This window comes from Gymnodraco acuticeps, unplaced genomic scaffold (genome assembly GCF_902827175.1).
Source record: "Gymnodraco acuticeps unplaced genomic scaffold, fGymAcu1.1, whole genome shotgun sequence".
Lineage (NCBI taxonomy): Eukaryota > Metazoa > Chordata > Actinopteri > Perciformes > Bathydraconidae > Gymnodraco > Gymnodraco acuticeps.
In genome coordinates this window covers 820,457-841,133 of record NW_022990722.1, presented here as the reverse complement: position 1 = coordinate 841,133, position 20,677 = coordinate 820,457, and the positions used below count along the sequence as shown (strand labels likewise).

The 20,677-nt window shown below is 40.4% G+C and overlaps 1 protein-coding gene across 2 annotated transcripts in view; it reads right to left on the bottom strand.

The window, feature by feature from the left end:
• rps6ka1 (ribosomal protein S6 kinase a, polypeptide 1) overlaps positions 1 to 20,677 on the bottom strand; it is a 50,133-nt gene that overhangs the window by 13,762 nt on the left and 15,694 nt on the right. Inside the window, exon 1 of one of the 2 annotated variants that reach the window (XM_034231719.1) lies at positions 463 to 634. The exons of the other annotated variant lie outside the window; for it this stretch is intronic. Within the exon in view, the coding sequence (XP_034087610.1) occupies positions 463 to 504 (42 nt within the window). The 5' untranslated portion in view covers positions 505 to 634. Of the gene's footprint in view, positions 1 to 462; positions 635 to 20,677 lie in introns of those variants that run through there. 2 annotated transcript variants of the gene reach the window in all.

Genomic DNA, 20,677 nt, shown 5'->3' with positions numbered 1-20,677 from the left:
AAGTTTAGGTTACAATGTGCCGTCAAACGTAACTATTTACAAGGTGTTTCAGGGTTAGAGGAGGTGAAGGATAAATACATCCTCCTGCATCAACTTGCACTTCACAGCTGATAAGATGGCCACACACACACACACACACACACACACACACACACACACACACACACACACACACACACACACACACACACACACACACACACACACACACACACACACACACACACACACACACACACACACACACACACACACACACACACACACACACACCACACACACACACACACACACACACACACACACACACACACACACACACACACACACACACACACACACACACACACACACACACACACACACACACACACACAAAACCCCCCCCCCCCCCGGCACCACCCACACACACAAAGACTAGAGGTTAATGACAAACAAACACGAACTCAAGCTGCCACTTGCCTCTCTTGTGCGGGTTTTGGTGTGAAATATGAGCCTCCACATGTCCAGATCTTTCCATGTCACTAGTGTCAGTAGATGTGTGACACTCACGGTTAAACAAATTAACAGCCTCTGTGTCTCAGTTAGCCAACACCTTCTGTATGCAATACCACAATGACTGATACAATTTGCACGCACAGAAATAGGAAGTTAAGTAAAGTTATGAAAATGGATATGAGCAGCAGACAGAGTGGTTTTGGATGGATATGGGATGATATGAACTTAGAGCTGCAGGCTCTTGTAAAGCATATTCTCATTGGGAATCAAACGCAGCTTTGGCTGGGGGGGGTTGGTAAAGACACTGTGGCAGTAACAGTTCCAGACAAGTCTACTCAACTACTTTAGGCATGTGTATGTGATGTTGAATAAAAGAGAGCTTCACTTTGTATTAGGCATTCTTTCTGATGACACAATCCTCTGTTGGAAACAACAGGAGTTCCCAGAGAACAGGAGGAAATTGATTGCATGCTAAAATAATGCTCGTCAAGAATCAGAGACTTCAGAGAGAATGAAAATCCAGTTTGAAGATTGAAAATTACTCGGGACTCGGTTCTGGCTAAATAAAAACATTGGTTGCCATTAAAGTAAGAGCTTGCGTTGCAACTCCAATAACTTGGGTATTTTTGACAGCTCCAAAGAAGATGTAGCTGCCTTGTGACAGACAGATGTGGTGTAATGGTATTTGATAAACACAAGGGGCCAGTACAGGTCTACAGCCAGGCCAGCGCTCCAAAAAAGGGGCCCTGAGATAGGAGCTATAGCCAAGTAAGGGCATGTTAACCATGTTAGCCCACGCCTCCTCCAGAACACACTGTTGGGTTTGACATTAATTACAGCATGATGGACAAAAAGAGGGACAGAGGGGGAGCATGCAGGGGTTTGAAACCTGTCCAAACACAGCAAAGGCTGCACAGGTTCAGACATTTAACTAACATGCTTTGTCAAAGTAAAGCAGTACACCATGGCCCTCACCAGCTTTCTATGACCCTAATGTTTAGAAGACTAGATGTGAAAAAAGTGAAATGCATACATAAAGAGGGAGGGAGGAAGCGCTGTATATTGGCATGAAGCGTAGAAAGAAAAAAATCTCATTCGGGCTGCGAGCCAGCTGAAAAAGACAAGACAATTACAGTGCTTGTCTCACTGTAGCCTCTCCTTTTTCCTGGAAAATGAGACCAGAGGAGCACCTGGAAGTTTTCAAGAGCATGACAGCTCAGAGGTGGAGAAAAAGTGAGAAAGTCCAGAGTGGAGACAGCAAAAATGACTAGTGAACATGGAGGAGACAGTAGTTTACACAATCCATCCAACAAACCAACCAACCACCCGTGTCTCAGTCTCATTACTATGAAAACAAATATCCTACACTAGACTTTGTCCGTCCGAGTGCACACACACAGACACAGGAAAAATACAGTACAAAAGGTACTCTGAAGTCCTACCTCCTCCAGAATGACACTTACTTTGTTCTCACCAGACCTCACTAATGGACTCATGCTTATTAACATTTAGAACCGCAGACTGCTTAAAAAACAAATGCAGATTAAAGCACCTTTTTTCGAAGGGATGGCCTGGTTGCCCTTTACCTTATTTTCTCTCTCCATCCATCTCCAACCCTTGGATGCACTCCAACAATCATTTATAACCGTTTTACTATCCATTTTACACTAAACAGGTCACCCTTGGAAAAGAGATCTTTTGATCTCAAGGGGCTTTCACCTGGTTAAATAAAGGCTACAAACAAACAAACACCCTAGAGAGTAATGTATAAGAGACAATAACAGAATCGTTTGAGATCTTTTAGGTTGTGAGAGATGATGAACATTTTAGAAACAGGTAGCTTGAACAGAGAAATTAGTGTCTACAGCTCTGTATGCAGAGATGTGAGAATGTTGAGCTTATTAAAAAAGGGTTCGTGTATGTGATTGTCCATACAAATGCGTCTTTGTGCGCATGTGTGCAGTCAGGCACGGATATCTGTCAGGGAGAGGCAGGAATGTCTCTTTGTTTTTGTCTGGAACTCTGTCCTCTCTACCCCTTTATTAACTCTGAAGGCAGGTACCAAAGAAACTGGCCACATTTCAGAGGGCAGAGCTAACTCCTTCGGATAGTTTATTTCCTGTCAGCCACAGATGACAAGTTCCTAAAGGAAGAGATGGAGGGAGGGAAGGAAGGAAGGAAGGAGTGGGTAGAAGCAGTGCTGCAGATGGACATTTAACCATTCCCAGAGCAATCCTAAGACATCATGGTGCCTTAATAGTAGCTTAGTGTGGGGCAGAAAGAACGAGAACTGATTTAAAGGCCATCATAAAAGAAGAGACCAATGGAGAACAAAGAAAGTTCAGGTCAAGATTCAGGCTGGCTAAGACCTGTAGTACTCATCCCTCACTACTTAAGGTGATTATCTGTGTATTAGCCACAGATGAGATGAGAGAAGCTTCAACTAAATGTATATTACATTGTATTAAAATGACAAGTGTGACTTGAGTATAAGAGACACTTGGACAATGAGCAATCAGTTCTCCTTTTAGTACATTACATCACAACAACAGAATATATATTCTTAAAGAGTATATAGTTTGGTGGGATGAAGTGGAGTTGATGTGGTGGTAGACATGCAGTTACATTAAATCATGTGGATAATAAACTGCTTTTGTAGTTGGAAGAATTCTGCTCGCCAATTTCATAGGGATTAAACCCAAAATATTGGCATTCCTACCTCTCACAGTCACCATCTATCTCAGCTGAGGTGCCCTTTTAACCAGTAGAAACTGATTTCTGGTAGCTCATTCTGTACACTACAATACGTCACCTTAATCCAGCATGTTGGTGTTAGTTTATTAGGAAGAAAGCGTCTGCATTTTGACAATATTGAAAACCATACATTCGGTATTTCTAAATACCCTCGTATTCCAAGCACATTGATACGGCCTGAGCCTAGAGGTAACATGTGTTGATATTTGACCCTTTGGTGGATTGGAGGGCAGGGCTGTGATTAATACCCATCCTTGTTTAGAAGACCATCTATTTACAATCATAGCATCGATGCACTACAACCACACAAAGTCAAAATACATCATGATTTGTTTAAGAAAAACACTTGATTCACAAAATATTACTACACTGACCAAGCTGACACTGATCATTGAATGACACCAGCAAATGTTTAGTGAGTAGGAGATTTGATATCAAATGTTATAGACAAAGTTATGAGGAAGTGACAGGATTAGCATGGATGCTACAGGAAATCCTTTGCTGGTATCTGTACTATTAATATCACTAGCAAAGATAGCGGTAAGATGATAGGCTGTTCAGCGCCAAGCCACAGGCTGTAACGGACTTTTGTAATATCCACAGCAGCAGCGATGGTCAATAAATAAATAAGTACAAGAGGGACAAAAATGGCATGAGGGGGTAAAAGGGAACAAAAGAGAGAGGGACGAGGGATGAGGGAGAGGAAGAGAAGAAAGAGTGGGTGCTGGTAATATAAACAATGATGTCATCATAGTTAAAGCTGAGCTGGCTGACTGCAGTGAAAATGTAGAGCACTCTACATCACCATGCATGGAATACAGAGCAAGACCTGCATTTACACAGAGTACAACCCATAACCCAGAAAACAAACACATCACATGAGCAATTCTCTTTCCGTCACCCATCTCTAATTTCTCCATCATCATGTAACCTTTCCCACTCACACAGCTCTAACTCCTCACACCAGCCAATAATAGCAGCTTCATATCTCGGTCAATACTTCCTGCTTCCTCCTTCTCGTGGTTCTTCGCTTTCCTTAAATATCGACCAAAGCTCTTGCCAAATGCCCCCACTCACAAACACAGGTGGGCATAAATCAAAACACTGGCGTAGGCCTTTTTCCTGACTTGTTGTCTTTAACACTATTCACAACCAGACTTTTTTATATATTAACTCCACTGACTGCAACACTTGAGATGAAGACATTTGTGGCAAATATTTAACCAACCAGGCAGCCAAGCCTTAATTATTCTCCACTGAAACCAGATAAGTGGAACTAACCCCTCCTGTTCTTCACACTTCACCATTAAAAGGCAAACATGTAACCGTCTAATCAGTGCTGTAAAAGTTGTTTTGGTTTGTTATTGGTGCTAGATCCCGATGTAATATGCATTTTAGGGAGTACAATAGATTGGAATTGATAAACATGAACATGTAAAAGTTAACTCCATGTTTTAAGCATGTTTAACCACCATCTCCCAAGGGAAATATCTGGCTTCATTAGCTGCCAAATGCTCAACTATGTTCACCAGCAAGTCATTATCTGTGTCTATCACTATAACAGGGTTATTCAAAGCTTGTTATCCCCACACAACTGCCTGCTGGGGCTTCAATAAGGTGGTGTGACAGCTGATAAGTGAAGTTGGGGACCGTCAAACTACAACGATGAGCAGAGGGAGTTAAAATGTGGCTGCTGCTAAAGAGAGTTCAGAAGTGAAAAATGACTTGTCCACTCGCCAAAGCTGCCGGAAATATGACAGATGCGGCCAGCAGGGACAACAAGTATTTGGCTGGTGAAAACTTGGAGCCCTGCTTTTGGTCATGGCCAACTCTGTTAAAACAAATGTTAATAAAATCCATCCTGAAGCCCAGAAAGGGTCAACTCATTGTTAACATTCAGGTGCCAGTAATACACAGAGATGCCAAAATAGGAATGGCTTCATCTAGGAGGAAAACAGATCCATGTAGTTTTCAGTTGTCAATAAATGTACTATGAAAAACATTGTTGTTGATGAAACGTTGCATTTCCTGTTCTGCATATGACACTGTTGCCATGGTAACCAATGCTAAAGGTTAAATGCTCTGGGGCAATGCTAAAAACTGCTGAGAGAGAGAAACAGATCTAGGGAGATGGATAGAGAGCGAAAAGAAGGCAAAGGTTTTATTAAATCAAGAGAGAAGAAGAAAGGGCAGATAAGAGATAACACCATCAGTATCCATATTAATGAAAACTTTAAAAGATGAGTAACTGCTTGGTACATTTTCCTTAAATCGACCCTGAGAGGGAGAAGCGGGAAACTATGGCAACTGTGTCTGTCTCCAACTCCAAGCATCCTTTTTGCAAGAAAAGAGATGATACAAGAAGCAAGGCCATACACTCAGAAAGCAATTTTCTGATCGGAAGCGTTTGAGACGATGCTTTGAAGTACAGCTACAAGCCGTGTAGGTGTGTGTGATAAGATATATGAATGAATATCCCTTACAAGAGGACCGCTGATGAGTGAGTGTTTGTTTTGCCCCTGTGTGTACTGTATATGTGCTATCATAAACCTTTTTCTTCCTGGCGGCACAAGTCGCAATCAGGGTTTAGCAACGGCAAGGACACAGTAACCATGACAACTAGGCCCATAGCAGCCATGAATGGATGGAGGAGTGCATGAAGTGAATAGATGGATGGATCATAAGTCGGAGGGGCATCTGGTTCAAGTCTGCTAGGTTTGTAGTCTGTTCCTGCATGATAAAGCACTCTGATATTTGGACTGGAAGTGCACAGTCCCGCCGCATTCATTCACAAAATCCCTCTTTGGTTTTGTCCTATGAGCGTTTCAGTCATAAATCTACATCAGACTGGCATAACATTACATTACATTACATTACATTTAGCTGACGCTTTTATCCAAAGCGACTTACAATAAGTACATTCGACCAGGAAGACACAACCTTGAAGAAAACAGAATCATATAAGTACATCAGGTTTCATAGAGCCAAACATTTCAAGTGCTACTCAACTGGCTTTAGGTAAGCCAGTCCTTTATTAGTATAAAAGTGCTTCGTTAATAGTTCTAACGCTCGAAGTGGAGTCGAAAGAGATGAGTTTTCAGTTTGCGCCGGAAGATGTGCAAGCTATCTGCCGTCCTGATGTCAATGGGGAGCTCATTCCACCATCTTGGAGCCAGGACAGCAAACCCACGTGTTTTCGCCGATGGGAACTTGGGTCCCCCTCGCAGCGAGGGCGCAACGAGTCGTTTGGCTGATGCAGAGCGTAGTGCACGCGCTGGGGTGTACGGTTTAACCATGTCCTGGATGTAGGAAGGGCCAGATCCATTCGCAGCATGGTAAGCAAGTACCAGTGTCTTGAAGTGGATTCTAGCAGTTACCGGAAGCCAGTGAAGGGAGCGGAGGAGCGGAGTGGTGTGGGAGAATTTAGGAAGGTTGAAGACCAGACGAGCCGCTGCATTCTGGATGAGCTGCAGAGGTAGGATGGCACATGCAGGTAGACCAGCCAGGAGGGAGTTGCAGTAGTCTAGGCGTGAGATGACGAGAGCCTGGACCAGAGTCGCTTTCTGAGTCAGCTGGGGACGTATCTTCCTGATGTTGTAAAGCGTGTATCTGCAGCAACGGGCATAACACACTATTACACACATTATATGGTACTGTGAAAAAATATTGATATCTAACGTAGATATTTTTTTTGTCATTTCAACCATCAATCTATACTGGTATAACGACAGTGCTCACCAAGTTTACTGCTGAGATTAACTAATACTCGATTCTTTAGCACAATTTTGATATTTGAATGCCATCTTATAACATTATATTAGCCAATTAATTCTTCTTCTTCTTTTTTTCAAACACTTTTGACCCAGATACACTGTGAGCCAAACATTGAAGGATGAACTTCACAAGAGGACAATCATTCAGGTTATAACCAGTTTCTCAGGTTAGCCTGATGCCTTATGCTCCTTGGTGAAATAAGCTAAAACAAAACAAAGCTTTACAACATATTTGTGCTTCATCTTCCCTCATTACTCCCACCATGCCAGCAACAACAAGTTAGTCACAAGATAATCGGTACATCCTCACAATTAGCTACTCAATCTGCATTTGCTGAGTGTGAACAATTTTTTCGAGGAGTTAGGGAATATAACATAACTAGAGAATGCAATTCCTGAAGAAATTGCTAGTGGGAATGCTTTATGCTGAAAAGCTGACGCTGAATTGCTATGCTGAAATGTGTAAGAAGAAAGTGAAGAATTTAGATTGAAATGATACATGAACACTGGGGGCTTGAATGTGTGATGAGAGAAGAAAAGAAAGTGAAAAGGCTTAGACAAGCAGCAGAATATTTTAACTGCAAACTTTTGAACTAACTTGATGGCGAATGATCTGTCGCCAGGCCAACGGCATTTGACGACATCCCATAATACGCTTAGATGCGTTGATGGCTGCATTGTACCAAACCTGTCAATGTGACATCATCGTGTTCCATGACACAGGTGTTTATATTTGAGCTAACGACGACAGCTGTGTGTCACCAATAATGTATAAAATAGGTGGAACATGTTGAAGTCAGTATGAAGTCTCCATCAGACAGAAAATAATAGGCTCAGACAGTCTGTTAAACTCCAGTGACCACCGTTAGCTCAAACACGAACACCTGTGTGTTATGACCAGTGTTGGGTGTAACGCGTTACAAAAGTAATGGAGTTACAGTAATATATTACTTTTTGCTGTAACGAAGTAATGTAACGCATTACTTATGAAATGTGGGTAATATATTACCCGTTACAATGCCCAGTAACGCAGTTACAACACATTTCAACCCGAAATTAAATGGTGTTTTGTTTTTTAAGAATGTACTAACATAGCGAGACATTCCGACACCAGACAAATTGTGCGGGTAGATTAGTAAACCTGGTGTGTTTACCCTTCAGGCTTCGCGTCGGGATCTTCGGGGCAGTTGAATGTTATGCACCCTCTATTCAAAAAAGAGAATGGAGCGAAAAATACAAACAACAAATTGTGTCATGTGCGCGTGACCTGCTCCGCTGCGCGTGCATCATTTCCAAAGTGCTTCCACAGCAGTGACACACATCTGTGGATAATCATTTATACGAAAATGGTTAAAGCAACCATCACTAAACGCCAGCAACACTGCATCTACTGCAGACAGTAGCAACGGGTCAGATGGGGACATCACGTTACCCTCCGTTGTGGACACTAGCTTACTCCCGCCTGACTCACCGCCCTCGCCCCCGGAGCAGCAGTCTTCGTCGCCGAAACTACGCCGCCCCTCTGCGGCCCGCAGGTGCCAGGATACCACGGCAAAACAGAGCCTGTCCAGGTATATCTAAACAAGTACCCGCCTGTACATTGGGGTTAGGCGGTCATTTTGCAGCTCGTGGTATACAAATAGACAATGGCTAGAATATTCATGTGAAAATAGTGTCATATTCTGCCATGCCTGTAGAAATGTTGGGTCAAAAATAATGCATACAATAGCACAGATGCCTTCACCACGAATGGCTACAAAAAGATCTCATATCCCAAGCTTATCAACGAGCTAATGTTGCAGCTGAAATGTTCTCCAGGTCACAAAGTCATGATGATGTGATACCAGTTTTCAAGCACAGTAAATATTCTCTTCCCAGAGTATATGATGGGACCAAGGTGATGATTTAGTACATGGTTTTAATAATACTTTTGCTTTTCAATGTTTGCATTTCAAACCATGAGCTGGTTTAAATAATATTTGCCTTGATTTACAATATCTTCTCATTTGTTTTATCAGTACAGCTTTGAAGCTTTTGTGCTTTTCTTTGCCATAGTCCATTTTGGACTATATGAAATATTTCAGGATTGCACTTTTAACTCACTTGAAATGTTCTCACTTGCTTGGTTTCAAAACATAACAAATGCCATTATCTGTTCATTGGGGACCATCAATGCTATTTTTCATTGCTGTTGCCGGCCACTATTGCTCATGTAAACCTACTACTGCTGCGCCCCCTGTAATCTCAGAGGCACCCCGAGTCATTTTGTTCTGGAACCGGGCCTGTACATGGCCATATACTAAACACACTACAGAGCCCATTCCGTGTCCTGTTATTGTTTACTTCCTCTCTGCCTTCTTCTGGTGATTTATCTGACGTCCAGCGCTCCGTCTTTTAACCTCTTTTCCTTTCTCTTTCTTGATCCTCCTTAGCAACCTTCATTATAGTCCTTGACAGTGGTCTGTACTACTGTATTAACAACGTGTCACATGTTAAGAAGTTACAATCAGAATTGAGTATTCAACTAAGCCGTGTAATACAAGTTGTTAGTAGCCTTAAGGGCCTACACAGTTGTTATGCTATACCACATTGCCCTTCACTGGATGTATAATGAGCTGCACTAAACCACATTTTAGCATTTAAAATACCTAGCCATTCTTTGCAGTTATTTTGGTGAAAGTAACTCAAAAGTAACTAAAGTAGTGTAACTCATTACATTTCAGAGACAGTAATATTGTAATGTAACTTATTACTTTCAAAAGAGAGTAATAAGTAATATGTAATATATTACATTTTGGAAGTAACTTGCCCAACACTGCTCATGACATCATTGTGTCCCATGACACAGGTGTTTATATTTGAGCTAACGAGGTGTGCAGAGATCAAAGGTTTCCATTGTTCTGAATGAGAGATAAACCTCTTACATGTGAACGTTTTGTCAAAGAACCGTAACAGATATCTGTGAAATTTCAAAACGTGAAGCATGTCAAGGAAGTTGAGTATCTGAAGTGTAATTGTTGTGTACTTTCAGGTTAATAATGTGGCCTTTTTGGCAGTTTAACTAAAGGTGTGCGGCTGCTACCGTGAGGAAATATCAGCCTGAAATTACAATGGGCTTTAATGGAGGCATGTTGAAAGTTTTTGTCACTTCATACCCTAAAGAGTCAAGAGGCATTTTGTTTAATTATTTTTTGCTTGATTATTTGTAATTTTTCAAGCTACGAGATGTTTTCCTACGTTAGTCATGAAAAATTATGTCTCAGGAATGTAGGGTTTGGGAATTATGGCAGTTTAAAAAAAAATATATGAAGGCAAATTTCAAACTGTCCTCCACTCTAACATCACGCACTCTACCTTAACGAGCTGCACAATGTTAAAGTTAAAATGTTAAAAATGTGATGAATTATGGGCTATATCTCTGGAATTATGAAAGTTATGAATGAAAAAAGTAATAGCCATCAATTCCCGACCGAGCTGAACGTTTTGATGTTTGAACGGAGTTTCTGCGATGTGGAATGTGGGAGAAGAAGAGGGCCAAAATAACAGGCGGAATAATAAAGAATTTTGTGCGTAGAAGAACAGATAGTGAAGATAGTAAACAATGGTCCGTACTGTATGTGTTAGAAAATCCAAACATCAGTGTCAAGACCACAAACAGAGTGGTATTATAAAAACCATCCATAGAGAAATGTTTGGGATCCCCGTATAAATGAATTTAACTGTTGGCATGTTTACAATCTGTTTGCTTTTCTCATTGTTCGTCTTTCTTGCCATGTTGGTCTTCGTTTGAGCAATGTTGCTGTGTGTCCAGATTCAAGCCTCGACTTTGCAGAGTACAAAGTTATCATGAAAAATATACATTTTGGCCAAAAGCACCAACAATATGCCTTTATAACCCTGAATCTACATTTAATGATTGCTTGCAGCACAATAGATGATATTGAGCTAGTCAGAAATCTCTTAATGGACAAAAACAAAGATGGTTTAGCATCCCATGCAAACAGAGACACGGAGGTGAATCTGTGGTTGATGGGCAAGAGGAAGGAGCAACAAAGGTTATATTGAGTACAGCAGACTCCAAAGATTTAAAGCCCTGTTGTAGCACAAAGGCAGGCTGGGTAATTGGGCTGTAAACCATCCGTGTGTGTGTGTGTGTGTACTGTATGTGTGTGTATGTGTGTGTGTGTGTTAACCAGTACATCAGGTCACCTAAACTGCCATTGCCATTAACGTTCGTTTCTGGTGATGACAAACTCAGATTAGAGGATATCCACTTGACAGTCACTTCAATCAAACACACACACACCACACTCTACAAAGACACAATGAAACCTCACAAACAATCAGTGATTTACTTCCTCCAAGCACAACTGCACACACACACACCTCCAGGGTCAACAGAGGCAATCATATAATAAGGTCTGTTAGCTACTGCAAAGAATAAGTAGCCTTTTTAATTTGCTAGATTAACAAATGAAATGTAATGTAATACCTCAGTTTTCAGTCCGTGAAAAATGACCTCAAGACAACAACGTTTTTAATATGCTAGATTAACTTGCCGCATAAACACAACTCTATGACTCACACCTAAAAACCCATGAATCATGGTGTGGTTGCACTTTGTTTGTATCTGCCCGCATGTGGATAAACCTAAGTAATGGGATAGTTTTTTTTTTATTGAACCATAAGAGAGTGTGTGAGTTTGTGTGTGTGCCAGAGCAAAGTCCATCTAGCTTTGGTAATGAATATGATTTTCCATCCGACACTAACTGACTAACTTGCCATGCAGAAATAGGAAAACTAAAAGTCGTTTATACATAACTGGCAAACCAAATGCGGCTCAGACTATTCACCTAAAGCTATTCAGTCAGGAATCACAATGCCAAACATATTTTTTGCAAGACATTGTATGACCTTGCAGAAACAACATTCAGGATGTGACAAGAGTCGATCAGTCTGGCTTGATTTAAGGCTGTCCTCGCTTTTAAGTCTCTATACTTCACAAGAAAAATAGTTGAAAAGTTTGGTGCAGAAACTTTAAAGAACAAAAGCGAACAGGGTAGAACGGGCCAAGGACACATGCTTAATATATCGTTAAATAACCGGGCTTATCTGGACTACGAGACATGATGATGTATTGGACTTTAAGGAGGCGCAGTATGATGGAAGATAAGAGGGGAGAGGAAGAGAAGAAGAGGATGCTGCACTTGAATGTACTGAGTAAAATGATGGGGGGCAGTGAGAGGGAGAGCATGGAAGAGGGCATCTTCAAGCCTCAGTGCCTTTTCTCATTTAGGAGGTGTGTGTATGTGTGTGCGTCTATGTGCGTAAGTGTGTACGTCATCAGGGTTTCCTCCCTAACGTCACTGTAAGTCCTGCTGGGACACCAGAGTCCTCTCAATGCGGCACTTTGACACAATCCACGCGGCTGTTTCCACTTCATGTAACCGCTATGATTTAATCATCTGATAAAACAAGAATTAATGGATATAAATTGCAAGTCTGGTTGTTCCTCGTCAGCAAAATAATACAATTAGTCAGCCATCACTGCTGCCGAAACGGACACACTCAATCCCATTGTCATGTGTGATGGAAGTATATTGAGAGGCAGAGGTGGGAAAAAATTACACCATAAACCAAATGGAAAAGAAAAAGAGACACAGTGGGTGTTTCTCAATGTCGAAGAAGGCTCCTCCAGAGCCACTATTTCAAGGATGCTACGTCATCGAGTCCCGCCAAAGGACTGTTCCAATGTCCAGGATCCTTGGAATTCTACCGAGGCCGGCGTCCTTCGTTGCAATTTTTTTTGAGGCTGCACATGTGTATCCTCTGCGGTCTTAAAATCCCCACAATGCTTTGCGCACGGACAAATTTCCAAAATCTTTGGCGGACATCGCGCTCCATTTAAGGCGGGGCCTCGCATATGACGCACACCTGCACACCTGTTGGCCTGTTCCACCATTCTTCGTTTTCCGAGGCTAGGAAGGATTCTTGCCTCACTTCTGAAGGACCTGACTCGGAAGACATGTCCTACCAACGAAGCGTCCTCGACATTGAGAAACACCCAGTGGATGTATTAAGGTCAAGTGTCAACGCACACGTTGGTAGACTCAACATTTCAGGTCGTCATGATTGAAATGACATGTTGTCATTGCCATTTTTGGCAGCAGGTTGATGTGTTAAAGCAATGTCATATTTTCTAAGGCTAAAAAATAAGGTGGCAACTAAAGTGCTGTAGCTGAGTTTAATATGAATCTGTTCATTATTTTCTTGATTGTCAATTAGTCTTCAGATTTCCTGTTTCTCTTTTTGAAAAACAGGCCGAAACAAAAACATATTCAGTTGCCCAAAATGTAACATGGACTTTGTGTTATGGCATTTTTTGTATCGACATCATGGATTATTAAAATAGCCGCACAATAATTTCCTGTCAATGTACTTGAATCAACTCCTACTTTCAGGTCTTGTTCATATACATTTCATAAAGATCACCAAAGAAGTGTTTTTTGTTGTCTAAAGATTGATATATTATAATGTACATAATAGTCATACAAATGGTGATGCGACAAAATGATCAAAGGAACATGAACATATTCAATATAGAATAAAATGTGTATTTACAGTATAGAGAATTCCAATTAAAAAGAGACTTGTGTTTTGAAAAAAAATGGCTTTTCCTACAGAATGGAAATATAGTCAGCTAGTTGTCAATTATGCTTTTACTAAAATCACAATTTAGACCAAATCATTGCCTATCACTTACGAGGCTTTTCAGCAGTTTAAATGTCTTCTGCTGCTGCACAGATGCTGTGAGGAAGGACCGTAATTCACTTCAGGGGAGGCGGTACACTTCAGATAAACAGTACCTCTCTATGCAAAACATCCTTCTACATTTAAGAGAGAAACGTCCATTTTGGTTGGGTTTTAATTTCATGGGTGATAGATTTTGCATAGGCCCTGTTAAACACGTTTATACCAGTTGCTGCACAAAGAGAAAGTCTTCATGCGCTTAACTCACAAATAAAGCACTTAGTCCATGGATTAGGTATGAATGAGGAGTAAATATTCAAACAAATAAAGCACATTGACTCATCAATCCTTCATTCATAATCGTGTCTATTTAAACTCTCTTTCCTCATACACATTACTTGTTTTGAAGGACAGGACACTTTAAATCCTGGCTCCTCTTCTTTAGAAAGCATTTGGCAGCTTTTAAAAACACACAAAGACTATCTCTTTAAATGTAATATTGAATTTCAGGATGTGGTTCTTTTGTGCGGTACAAAGTTGGCAGAACTTCAGGGAGAACTATAGAACAGCTTGACGGTTCACAAAAAGATGGCACTCGGCTTCAACAAACACTTTTATCCTTACTTTTCACCCCGTATGTCAAGTCCTAGTGCTCTTGTTATAACTTGATGTATATATATTTAACATGCCAACAGATGCATTAAGTCTGCTCTCAAGCATGAAAGTGATACAGTATTAAGTGTAATTAATACAGTACTTCACTCAGATTGCTATCATCACATTTATAACAGCCATTACCCTCTTCATTAGTGCCGGTTTCTTGCCGTAGTGGCATAAGATCCTTAATTAGTTTAAGCAGATCTTTTTTTTTACAACTCTGAAAGAAACTACCTAATTTAAACAAGAAACTTGAATAAATACCAAACAGTTGATCGAAGATGATTTCCCATCAATATAAAATATGTTACAGAATTACGACCCGTTTAACATCTTAACTTAAATAAGGATGCAAATAAATCTAAACAATAGTGTTTTGAAGTACTGTACATGGGATTTATTGTTTTGTTTTTGACTGGGTTATGAGTTGGGTATTGTTGAATTGCTGTAATAGTATCGACTACAACATTTATGGTATCCTCCTGACACCCCTAATTATATCATACGTCATCTTAAAAAAAACAACATTTTTCAGATACTGTTGTGATACAGTAAACTGAGGACAAATCTCCATTTGGTATGTAAGGGTACGTTAGATATTTTTATGTATAGTACAATACCAGAAACAGCATAGTATCATTATGCTTTTCAGCCTCATAATATATAGCTGTGCATAATCACTGTATGTAATAAAACACTGGCTGCTTAGTTCTGGGACCTTGCCAACAAGATGACAGAAAGCATAAATCTCTTGGGATCGTATTGATTTTCTGACCTAAAAAAACCCCACAGAAGGACACAGTATGAGGTTTCCAATTTCAATGCAATTTCCGTCCTAAGAGCATCACTATAATTTGTTTTGGAGGCAGAGGTTAGCATAGAGCGATCTTAACCCTTTCTAGTGACGAGAAATACAACAACTGTGAATTATTTCTTCAACAGACAACCCTGAGGGTGTTCTCTCTGCTGCGTGTTCACTTTATCCAGCCTGACACAATCCGGTAACTCCTGTGACCTCAAATGACATCGGGGTCTATTAACCTGTAATCTCCTCAAGACCTCTGCTCATAATGTGACAGATTTCCAACAAAGAGGTGAAAAATAGAGAGAGAGGGTCCCCATGGGTCACTCCGATAGGACCAATCTTATTTGTAGGTGCCCAATCTGCACAATTACTCTCTGCTAGATAGATGGGCCACGATGAATACTGACATATAAGTGAAAATCAGGTTTAATAAAAGGTGTGTTGTCAAGCATGTATGGTTAATTATTAGCGTATGCACCAAGTTTATGTACATGTTTTATATGGACATATAAGGGAAATATATAGGAAGTCGAAAACAGCAGGAATGCCATGTAAACTGGGTTTATTGCTATGCAAACACCAACATTTATAGTCAGTATATAGTGATAAAACTGCAAACGCCATACTCTTTAAACAGTTATTAATAACAATTGTGATTTAAATGTAATCGTTTATTTGAACCGGGACAGTGCACATCGATTTTATATTTTGTAAATTCTGTAACTTGCTGCTGTTATACCATCAAACTATGTGCAATATATACATTATTATATACATATGCCATTAATAACTGTAATATATACCTGGCTGCTAAATCCTAAGAACTGTTACAGGATTTGTATTTTGAAAAGTTTAATTTCTTTATTATATTTTTTATTATATCATAACTTAGTACTTTTTTTAACATATGTAACATTAAGCTGTCTGTGGCTCTTTCCTGCTGTAACGATGCAAATGTCCCCTCTGTGGGACTAATAAAGGTATTCTGATTCTAATTCCGAACACTTTAAAACAAAACAATGCTTACAAGCGCAAATGAGCCGGATTTTAGCTTTAAGCTAATTTCCATCCAAAAAGTATGTGAACCCTTTGGATTCTCCGTTGTGTGTTCCTTCCAAACAACTCAACTTTGGTTTCATCTGTCCACAGAATATTTTGCCAGTAGTGCTGTGGAACATCCAGGTGCTCTTTTGCAAACTTCAAACGTGCAGCAATGTTTTTTCTGGACAGCAGTGGCTTCCTCCGTGGTGTCCTCCCATGAACTCCATTCTTGTTCAGTGTTTTACGTATCGTAAATTCGTCAACAGAGATGTTAGCATGTGCCAGAGATTTCTTTAAGTCTCTAGCTGACACTCTAGGATTCTTCTTCACCTCATTGAGCATTCTGCACTGTGCTCTTGCAGTCATCTTTACAGGACGGCCACTCCTAGGGAGAGTAGCAACAGTGCTGAACTTTCTCCATTCATAGACAATTTGTCTTACCGTGGACTGATGAACATCAAGGCTTTTAGAGATACTGTTGTAACCCTTTCCAGCTTTATGCAAGTCAACAATTCTTAATCGTAGGTCTTCTGAGAGCTCTTTTGTGCGAGGCATGGTTCACATCTGGCAATGCTTCTTAAGAATAGCTCATTCAAAACTGGTGTGTATTTGTTATAGGGCAGGGCAGCTTTAACCAACACCTCCAATCTCGTCTCATTGATTGGACTCCAGGTTGGCTGACTCCTGACTCCAATTAGCTCTTGAAGAAGTCTTTAGTCTAGGGGTTCACATACTTGTTCCACCCTGCACTGTGAATGTTTACATGGTGTGTTCAATAAAAACATGAAAACATATAATTGTTTGTGTGGTATTAGTTTAAGCAGACTGTGTTTGTCTATTGGTGTGACTTAGATGAAGATCAGAACACATTTTATGACCAACTTATGCAGAAATCCAGGTCATTCCAAAGGGTTCACATACTTTTTCTTGCAACTGTATATACAGTACATAGCAAAAATAAATACATGACATGCAGAAAGAGCATGAGCAGCATACAAGCATTTACCACATGGCAGTACAATGTAGCAGCTATGGTAGCTGTATGTCAGCCCTTGGGTGTATCCTTTATGAACAGCTCTGCGGTCATTAGCTGGTTGCTAATGACACAACCAGGAAATGAAGGTAGATGCTGAGGTATGATGGTTATAGTGCATACACCCAAAGGAGGAAAGGGTTACAAAGAAAAGAGCAATATGTTCTGACCACTTTGAGGGCAGCACATAATCCTCTCATTTCCTGCAAATCCAGTCATTTCAGAGAACTGCTAACCATCTGAGTCATGTTAGAGCGGGAAGTAGGAAGACTAACGCATTTAGGAGCGAGAAAATGATGAGCAGTCCAACAAAAACAAACATTTATACAATGTGTGTGTGGCTGAAAGCTGGGTCCTAGGTGTCCTGTCATAATGCCTGATCGAATACAATGCCCTCAAACTTCTGATTGATCTAATGAAAGAGCTGCCAACGAACAATGCTATAAAAACACAAACCCTAGAGCTCACGCCCGGCTGCTTACTATTCTTACTGGCTGTCAGAGAGTGTTACAGTGTGCACTTGTACCACATTGTGATGCGTATAATCTCAGTCTCTGAACTTGTTTTATTACAATGTCAAGTTGACATTTCTATTTCCCACACTACTGCACCCTGTACAATCAAAGTCACATTTCCTGTGCCCACAGAAAAGATTTACACAGCTCACTGCTTGACAAAAAACAGATCCAAACAGCTGCAATATGTTGGGGTTCATTTTGGCTACAGGAAGTATAGCTTAGGACATGGCATATTTGATCAGGACACACGTGCGCTAAGAGACTCACACACAAACACCCAAAGCATGTGCATGGACTACACAACACAATAAAACATTAAGTGCATGTTAGACTATACCCGGAGGTAATATAATCAGACAGCTCTATTCTCTTTACATCTAACCCCGTCTCCCCTGTCAACCCCTCCCTCTAACCCTTCCAGAGGAATGTGAAGCGTTTAGCTCCGTGGAGCTCCGAGGCGTGTCCAAACCTTGTTAATACAGGCTTCTGCTCACTGGGGATCACAGCCAAGCAGATGCCGGAATTATGCATTACTCCCCTGGTAAGATTTCATGATCTTTTTAAAGATGGTGGTTGAGTTTTCTAAGAAGTGTTGGATACATCCGAGATCTGAAAATGTGGGATGATGCTGTGCCAAGCTGGAAAAAGCAATAGAGCGCGTTCAGCTTGAAGTACAGTTTAATAGTCGTCCTCTGTCCTCATAATCCTACCTTCAATAAAGTTTTATATATGTTTATTTAACCTTTGATATGCTTGTCCTCTGGGCATGCATGCCATTTAAGAGCCATATCCTGTTACACTGTGATTCACATCAGACAGACACCCAAATCTTTAATTCATGATCACCTATTGGACAACTTAAATGACTAGAGTTACTCGCATATGGATGTTTTCAAGGTATGGAGGAAGCAGAAATGGGATAGAGTAAGCGATATTATAGAGAAAGAGATAAAGTCAAATTTTCTGATCAATTATTTTACTCAGGACTGATACTCTGAAATAAAACTGATGGGAGAATCACAGGTTTGGTGATGTCATCGCAGAGTTTGCAAACAATTCCTGGCATTTACTGGAACTTGGCAAGCAGGAACAGCAGATGGTTGAGGAGTATAGTACCAGAGAGTGTCAGGTTATTTATTAAACACAAACTAAATGGATTTATGTGTTGCTTTTTGCAATCATCAGCTATCTGGCCCTCCATGTAGGCTGACAAAAACACACATTTGATTCAACACATCGTCCCTGGTGTGTATATGAGTTACTGCAGGAGCTTGGGGAAAATAATCACACACCTCAACAGCAAAACTGCCCTATGCACTGTCCTCACATAAATCTTACTTTTAGTCGGCTAAACCCAAAGGGGCAATGCAGTAAAGCGGCTTCAAAACGATAGGATGTCATTCAGAGGTAGCCCCTGCAGGGATGCCAGCCAAGAGGAAAGCAGAGAGGAGAGCGACTGAAGGAGGTACAGCGGAATAGAGAAACAGACTGAGAAGGTAGAAAATAAACAAATCAGATTTTCTTTCTTTGTCGTTCTGCCCTCGGGCCATCGGAGTAAACATCAGTACATTTAGCAGATTAAAAGCCCTCAAAGTCATATCATACAGTATGCCAAATAAAGACGGTGTTTCCCATAACTCTGAGACGAGAGCAGACAAGCAGGAAGTAATCCCTGAATTAGAATAATTCCCTTTCATGAGACATTCTGTGTCTACTCTACTGTAGGCTATTTTTATTATATGTACAGCACTTTGGCTCGACCAAAAATCGTTTATAAATGTGCTATATAAATAAAACTTGATTTGATTTGATTCTGCACAATAAGAGTATAGGCTTTTTTGCTGAGTGATAAAAATAGAACATTGATACAAAGAGCTGACACGTGGATTCTTCTGTACATTTAATTAATAATAATAATTCCTTACATTTATTATAGCGCTTTATCAATGACTCAAAGCGCTTTACATATACACACATTACACATATATGATACATGCAATGGTCAGATACTGTGGACAATACCCACAGGAGCAAGCATTTGTTGAGCTACAGCTAGCTGCAGGTGAGCTTAGCTTAGCACAAAGCCTAAAAACAAGGGGGACTACAGTAGCTTGCCTGGTTCTGTCCAAAGCTTACACAATCTGCCTACTGATACCTATAATAATATATAGCTAATTAATCAACATGCAATATCTTGTTTTCCTAATCCATACAAAATCAGAAGCAAGTTTGCGGTCTACGGGACCTGCTAGCTGTTAGTAACTGTTTCCAGGCTTTACGCACACATCTAATCAGTAGCAAATTAGTGCATTTCATAGTTTTTCCTCACTATTTCTTTAAAATAAATGTCAAAATAAATGTACTGGGTTTCCTTTTATCCACCATTGGTTGATCCATAATTGATTGGCTGTCAAAGGTAAGAGACTGGAATAGCCTTATGTCTACCTCGTCCTTTTTGCACCCAATTACTTTTCTAGCTTTTCCAGCCATCATTTATAGCCTACGTCTAAGACAACTTTTAACCGTCTTAATTAGTTACATTGGCAGTAACCACGACTACTCATGAAGAAGCAGCGAATTGGACTTGTTTACCTCTCATAAATCCAAGCCTCATGCACAAAAGCACAAACTGGATGTTCCAGCAGCAGCTGCTACAGCAGTGTTGTGCACGGCTAACACCTCACTAATGTGACCTCTAAAGCATCATCTTCAAGTTCATCTTAAAATAGGATGGTAATCACGTGCGCCAAATGACAATGAAACACAAAGCTTTTAAGCTGAAGTGGTTGATACAACAACAGATTGTAACAATGTGTTTAATCATTCAGCCCTTTAGGATTTCTAGGTT